At 37.1% G+C, this 8,133-nt stretch overlaps 1 protein-coding gene across 1 annotated transcript; it reads left to right on the top strand.

Moving 5' to 3' along the window:
- The first annotated feature begins 298 nt into the window (after positions 1–298).
- LOC131423154 (zinc finger protein with KRAB and SCAN domains 7-like) lies at positions 299–1,778 on the top strand. Its single transcript, XM_058576484.1, has one exon. The coding sequence runs from the start codon at positions 332–334 to the stop codon at positions 1,769–1,771; it is 1,440 nt and encodes a 479-aa protein (XP_058432467.1). The 5' UTR covers positions 299–331; the 3' UTR covers positions 1,772–1,778.
- Positions 1,779–8,133: the final 6,355 nt, after the last annotated feature.

The raw sequence follows: 8,133 nt of genomic DNA, 5'->3' as shown, positions 1-8,133 counted from the left end.
TTAATATTGAGATGGTGTGACTTCTAGAAGATTTCATCATGCTTTGCCACCTGGGCCCCTACTTTCTGATTGTGTAATTATCTGTTCTGGCTCAACATCTTTCTGTCCTGGTATCTCCTTTTCTACCTCCTCCACTGACCATCTTCCTCCTCTTTGTTTTTCTATCCTGAAGAAAAAACCTGATATATTTCCTATTTTCTCTCCCCTTCTCAATGTGTTCTTTTATTCCTTAACCTTATGATATATTAGGCTTTTGGTTCTGTTTCCAGAACAGGACATGAAGTGAGTAAAGGTTATTTTCTTCTTTCTTTTGGCAGCAGGTGAGAACAGGATGGAGAGTTCTGAATTCACTCCAAAGCAGACCATTTCTAAAGGATCAGAGTCATCTGATAGGTCACCAGGGGGACTCTTTGGGGTCACTTCTATGGGACCAGAAGTTGAAGATGTCTGTGAAGATACTTTGAGAAAGCTGGAAGGGCAGCCCTCAGATGAAGAGGGGAACAGTTTGGAAATCAATTTTTTGGAAATAACAGATGAGGATAAGAAGAACTCCACAAAAGACAGATGTGAGGATTATAAGGAAGTAGGGGAACATCCAAATCTGTGCCCCAGTCCTGAGGAATATCAAGGAGTCCCAAAGGGACAGAAATTCTTTCAGTGTGATGAAGGTGGCAAAGTGTTCAATTGGAGTTCACACCTCATTGGCCACCAGAGAATCCACACTGGAGAGAAACCCTATGAGTGTAATGAGTGTGGTAAGACCTTCAGGCAGACCTCCCAGCTAATTGTTCACCTCAGAACTCACACTGGGGAAAAACCCTATGAATGCAGTGAGTGTGGGAAGACCTATCGGCACAGCTCCCATCTCCTTCAACACCAGAGACTTCATAATGGGGAGAAACCCTATAAATGTAATGAATGTGCAAAAGCTTTTAATCAGAGTTCCAAACTATTTGATCACCAGAGAACCCATACTGGGGAGAAACCTTATGAATGCAAGGAATGTGGGTCAGCTTTTAGTCGGAGTAAAAATCTTGTCCGACATCAGGTCCTTCACACTGGTAAGAAACCTTACAAGTGTACTGAGTGTGGGAAAGTCTTCTGTTCTAACAGAAATCTTATTGATCATCAGAGGATCCACACTGGAGAGAAGCCTTATGAATGTAATGAATGTGGCAAGGCCTTTAGTCGGAGTAAATGTCTTATTCAACATCAGAGCCTCCACACTGGGGAGAAACCACACAAATGCAGTGAATGTGGGAAAGCCTTCAGTCAGATTTGTCAGCTTGTTGACCATGAGCGAATTCATACCGGAGAAAAGCCCTTTGAATGTAGTGAGTGTGGTAAGGCTTTCAGTCTGAGTAAGTGCCTTATTCGGCACCAGAGGCTTCACACAGGTGAAAAACCCTATAAATGCAATGAGTGTGGAAAATCTTTCAATCAAAATTCATACCTCATTATACACCAGAGAATCCACACTGGTGAAAAGCCCTATGAATGTCATGAGTGTGGGAAGGTATTCAGTTACAGCTCCAGCCTTATGGTACATCAGAGAGCCCATACTGGGGAAAAGCCCTACAAATGCAATGATTGTGGGAAAGCCTTTAGTGACAGTTCACAGCTTATTGTGCACCAGAGAGTTCACACTGGAGAGAAACCTTATGAATGTATTGAATGTGGGAAAGCTTTTAGTCAGCGTTCCACTTTTAATCACCACCAGCGAATTCACACTGGTGAGAAACCCTCAGGTCTGTCTCACTCAGCATCATAAGGCATGGTTTTCTGAGAAAGAGAACAAGGGACTTTGCGTGAAGGTTTCTTTAAGAAGGATGTTCACCCTGATCTCCTGTTAGAACCATTAAGCAAAGCAGACCATCATCTATTGTTTTCCAGTTGGTCACTAAGGTGGAAGAAACTTAGTGTGATTCTTCCCTACATTAGGAAAGTAAGGTCTAGGCATTTAATTTACTTATAGATTGGCTTTTTTCTTCCTTCCTTTTTCCTATTTTAAAATTTATCTCATTTGTTAATATGTATCTCATAATCAAATTGTGTATCAACAGGAATGATTATATCTTCTGTATGTTATTGCAGCTACTCAATTTCACTACATAAAGTCATTCCACAATATTGTTCCACAGAGCATTTTTATAGTCATTTATAAGTCATTCTATCAGTTTGTTCTTTCCTAGTTCTTGCTATGGCCCTCCACATCCATGTTTTATATTATAATATATATTCACTCATCTCTTGTGTTTTCTATGTAGAACCCTTTTCTTCCTATTTGGTAATCTGGTTTCCTTGTATTTATTGTTCAAAGTCCATCTCATCTCTGAAAGACTTTTTTCTTCAAATGCTTCTGGATTTCTTTTAAACTTATGATTAGATCACAATTCTTTTAAATTAACTGATGCTGCAATGTACAACTGTTGTTAAGTTACCTTGCAAATTGCTCTCAAAATATATGAGTATACTCCTTACCAACTTTGCAGGTTTTTGAGATTGGTTATGGTATCTATTGCTTTCTGCAAAAACATACTATGTTGAGCACTAGTTCTTAAAAATATTTTAAAACCCAACTCCCAAATCTAACCTTCCTTAATGTGGGTGCAGTCTCTCCCTTCCTTACATACACTGGACTGAGATATTTAAAAATGGAAGTGCTCATGCATGAGGCCCTGAGTACACTCCCCAGAATACAATAACAAAAAAGTATCCATTTCAGGATCTAAAAAAATTACTGAACTCAAAACAAAATTGGGACTATGTCATTTATTAGTATGTATTTATTTTTTTATTTGTTCTATTTTCCTTTAAATGATAGGACTTTTTTTTTTTTTTGGTGGGGCAGCCGAGAAATGAGCTCCCTGATCCCAAGGAACAACCAGGCGCTATATGAGCTCATGGATCTAGCCCTTCACCCTGAGTTAGACGTTTCTGGTCACTTCTTCAGTAGAACTATCTGCCTGTTTAATATTATAATTTTACCTCCTAGTTCTTGTCTGTGCATTCTCTACTACACTAAATCTCTGGCAGTGGGAACCAACATTATTCATAACTGTATTTTCCCACATCACCAACTGGGTGTATAGTCCAGCAGAAATGAATCCCTTGTATTCCTGAGAGAGCCCAGGCATTTGGATGGAGGGAAAATAGCTGTGACTTTAAAGCCATACTTCATTTCTTTGGTCATTGTTAGTATAACTTTACCACTACTACTATCATATATATATATATATATATATATATATATATATATATATATATATATATTTTAGTTGTAGGTGGACACAGTACCTTTATTTTATTTTTATGTGGTGCTGAGGATTAAATCCATGCATGCCAGCCAGGTGAGTGCTATACCACTAAGCCCTAGCCCCAGCCCCTTATTATTATAACCCTTATTATTATTATTGTCATCATTATTATTTTGTGGTACTGGGAATTGAACCTAGCAGTGCTCTATCATTCAGCTGCATCCCTAAACCTTTTACTTTTTATTTTGAGACAGGGTCTCACTAAGTTGCTGAGGCTGGAAACTTTCTATCCTCCTGCCTCAGCCTCCCTCCCCAGTTGCTGGGATTACAGAAATGTGCCACCATGTCCAGTGCTAAGTATTATTTATTTATTTATTGTTGTTGTTGTTGTTGCAGTTGGACACAATACCTTTATTTTACTCATTTATTTTTATGTGGTACTGAGGATCGAACCCAGAGCTTCGCTCGCGCTAGGCGAGCGCTCTACTGCTGAGCCACAACCCTAGCCCCCTAAGTATCATTTTTTAAAAAATTTTATCAGGATCCAGTTACCTTGCGAAATTATTTTTAGTTTTAGTGGTTTTTTGGTTTCTAGGTAGTTATATAATAAATAATGATTTGTTTATATCAGCTTCTAATCTTATGCCACTTATGTTTACATCAGCAAGAAGTTTTTAAATATGTAGCAGATATTGCTTGTCTTTTTTTAAACTCAGGGGTGGGGGACATTCTTAGTGTTTTGTTTTATATGGTGTTCATTATTGGGTTCTGATAAATATTCTGTTGTACTTAGGAAGTTTTCGTTTCTTCCTGCTTTTGGAAGAAGCGGTATAGTGGTTACGTGCATAAATTTTGTACCCAGCATCCTGATTCACCTTACTCCACCAGACTTATACATTGACCCTGGGCAAGTCACTTAGCTATTTTGTATTTCAGTTCTTCCATCTATAAAATGGAGCTACCTCACAGGTTGTAGAGATTAAATAAGTTAATATGTATAAGGTATTTGAAATAGTGCTTGATACATGGTATGTACTGTGACAATTACTTGGTTGCTAAGTTTTGTGAAGTTTTTTTAAATTGTAATTTTATGGTCTATGTCATTTTAAATTCATTTTGTTGACAAGTTTCCAAATAATTGAAATCTCCTCATACTTCTTGAATAAAAAAAAAGATTTGTTCATAGTGAATTTTTTTCTTTTTTTTTTTTTTTTGTCAAGTACAGAACTAGATCAAACCTGGTGATATTTTGCTAGTTTTTGCAAAATGAATTTGGAAGATTTGTGGGTTTCTTTTTAATCACTTAAAATTTGTATAACATGGATTGAAACATTGTTAGAAATGACTTGGGCCTAAATGTTCTTCAACATGGGTGGAGGTTGGATATATCTTAGCAATGGATTTTTTTCCAGTGAAACTTCCATGGTAAAACTATGGACTGGGTGGGTAATAGCAGACAATTACTTCTCAGGGACATTCTGTGAGCTTGAAAGTCCGGCATCAATGTGCCAGCGTGATTGAGTGTTGGTGAGGTCTCTTCCTAGTTTGCAAATGGCCAACTTTTTTCTGTGTCCTTACATGTGAGAATAATAAGAGTCCAGATTTTTCTTTCACTTCTCTTAAGGACATTAATCCCATCATGAGGGCCAAATCCTCATGATCTAAACCCAGTAAGGTCCTACCTCCAAATGTATCACATTTTTGGTATGTAGGGCTTCAACATACACATTCATAAAATTCCACTTTGCCCCCAACATTCATGTCCTTTCATGTACAATACAATTATTCCATCCTAACATCCCCTAAAGTCTTATTTCAGTATCTGCTCTACTGTCTTAAATCCAAACAGTATACCATAGTGGCATGGCCACATCAATGTTTAGAGCAGCTCAATTCACAATAGCTAAGCTATGGAAGCAATCTAGATGCCCTTCAACAAATGAATGTATAAGTAAACTATGGTTTATATACACAATGGAATATTACTTGGCCATAAAGAAGAATGAAATTATGGCATTTGTCAGTAAATGTATAGAACCAGAGACCATCATGCTAAAGTGAAATAAGCCAATCCCCCAAAACCAAAGGCTGAATGTACTCTCTGATATGTGGATGCTAATACATAGTAAGGGGTTGTGGGAAGAATAGAAGTTCATTAGATTAGACTAAGTGGAATAAAGGGAAGGGAGGGGGAGTGGGAGTAAGAAAGCCAGTAGAATTAATCAGATATAACTTTCCTATGTTCATATGTGAATGCACAACCAGTGTAACTCCACATCAAGTACAACCACAAGAATGGGAAGTTACACTTCATGTATGTATAATATGTCAAATATAATCTACTGTCATATATATCTAAAAAACGAAGTTAAAATTAATTAATTAATTAAAAAGGGATGGGACTGTAGCTCAGTGATAGAGAAACCCTGTGTTCAATCCCAGTACCACACACACACATACACAAAGAAAACTTAAAAATAAATAAAAACATACTATCATTAACATTAGCACCTCCCTGCAAAATGAAATACTTAGGTATAAATCTAACAAAAATATGTACAAGGTCTACATGAAGAAAACTATAAAACTGATGAAAAATAAGATAACTAAATAAATGCAGAGATTAAGATTTAGGTATTCACAAATGAGAAGATTCAACATTGTTGCTGGGCATGGTGGCCCATGTCTATAATTCCAATGAAATGAGCTGGGGATGCCACTCAGTGATAGGGTGCTTGCTTATCATGTGCAAGGCCAAGGGTTCAATCCCTGTACCATATATTTAAATAAATAATAGTAGAAGATTCAACATTATTAAGGTGTCACTTCTTGGGGCTGGGGTTGTGGCTCAGTGGTATAGTGCTTGCCTAGCACATGCGGGATGCTGGGTTCAATCCTCAGCACAACATAAAAATAAAATAAAGGTATTGTGTCCAACTACAAATAAAAAAACAAAATATGAAAAAAAAGAAGTCACTTCTTCATAAGTTGATCTACAGATTCTGTGCAATATTTATCAAGATCCCAGCAAGTTGTGTTGTGGATATTGACAAACTGATTCTAAAGTTTATTTTGAGATGCAAGAAACCCTTAGTAGATGACTCAGTATCAAAGTAGAAGAACAAAGAGGACTGACAAATGAAGAGTCAGTATGAAGCTACAGTAATTAAGGCCAAGTGATATTGGATAAAGAACAGACAACTAGATCCATGGAACAGAATGGAGAGCCCAGAAATAGATGTACATGAATATAGCCAATTGATGTATGACAAAGGAACAAAGGCAATACAATGGAGCTAAGTAGTCTTTGCAATAAATGGTGCTGAAACACCTGCACATCCACATGCCAATAATAATAACAATCTACACGCCAATCTTACACTCTTCACAAAAAATAAATCAAAATGGATCCTACAACTGAATGTAATATGCCAAACTATCAAACTACTAGAAGATATCATAGCAGAATATCAAGGTGACCTTGGGTGTGGTGATGACTTTTCAGATACAACAAGAAAGACATAATCCATGAAAGAAATAATTTCATGGATTGAAATAAGCTGGATTTGCAAAAAGGAAAAACTTCTGCTCTGTAAAAGACATGGTCAAAAGAATGAGAAGACAAGTGCCAAATTGGGAGATAATATTTGCAAAAACCATATCTCATAAAGAACTGTTATTGAAAAGATACAAAGAACACTTCTAACTAATGATAAGAAATGAATAAATTTTATTTAAAAAATGAACAAAAGACCTGAATGGGAACCTCTCCAAAGAAGATATAATGATGGCCAGTAAGCATATGAAAAGATGTTCAACATCATAAGTTGTTAGAGAATTATTAAACAACAAAATGAGTTACCATCCTATGTCATTTGAATGACTAAAGTCCCGAACAATGACAACACCATTTTGGGGGGGGGTACTAGGGATTGAACCCAGAATGTTTAACTACTGAGCCACATCCCCAACCCCTTTCCTTAAATACATTTTTTTAGTTATATATAAACACAATACCTTGATTTATTTTATGTGGTGCTGAGGATCAAACCCAGTGCCTCACAAGTGCAAGTGTAACTCCACATTCAGCGCTGCACCACTGAGCCACAACCCCAGCCCCCAGCCCTTTTCTATACTTTATTTAGAAACAGGGTCTTGCTGAGTTGCTTAGGACCTCATTAAGATGATGAGGCTGGCTTTGAACTCACAATCCTCCTGCCTCAGCCTCCCCAGTCACTGCTCACAGTTGATAACACCCAATATTGTTGAGGATATAAGCAACAAGAGCTCTCGTTCACTACTGGTGGGAATGCAAAATAGGATAGCAATTTGGGAGTTGGAATGCAAAATAGAATAGACAGTTTGGTAGTTTCTTAAACAACACTGTTTCCATGCCATCCAGCAATTGTACTCCTCAGTCTTTACCTAAATGAATCCAAAACTCAACGTCCACACAAAAATCTGCCCATAAATGTTTACAATAGCTTTATTTATATTTTCCCGAACTTAGAGCCAACCAAGATATCCTTCGATAGGTGAATAGTCAAATAAACTGTGGTAATCCAGACAATAGGAAATGAATTATCAAGCCCTGAGAAAACATGGAGGAAATTTAAATGAAGACCATTAAGTGAAAGAAGCCAACTTGGCAAAGGTACATGCAGTATGATCCCAACTACATAACATTCTGGAAAAGACAAAACTACGGGGATAGTAAAAAGATCGGTGGTTACCATGGGATAGAGAAGAAAGTGGAATGAATAGGGTGAACACAGTGGACTTTTAGGGTAGTAAAATTATTCCATGATACTACAAGGATGGATACATGCCATACATTTGTCAAAAACCACAGGATATACAATACCTAATATCGTGT

This window comes from Marmota monax, unplaced genomic scaffold (assembly GCF_021218885.2).
Source record: "Marmota monax isolate L192 unplaced genomic scaffold, Marmota_monax_Labrador192_F-V1.1 WCK01_AAM20220418_F8-fsc00021, whole genome shotgun sequence".
Classification (NCBI taxonomy): Eukaryota; Metazoa; Chordata; class Mammalia; order Rodentia; family Sciuridae; genus Marmota; species Marmota monax.
Note: the sequence above shows the minus strand (reverse complement) of the source record. Positions and strands in the feature narration are given on the sequence as shown.

Excerpts from the sequence above, each read along its gene's own strand:
- LOC131423154 (XM_058576484.1), top strand. The coding sequence starts at position 332 with ATGGAGAGTTCTGAATTCACTCCAAAGCAGACCATTTCTAAAGGATCA.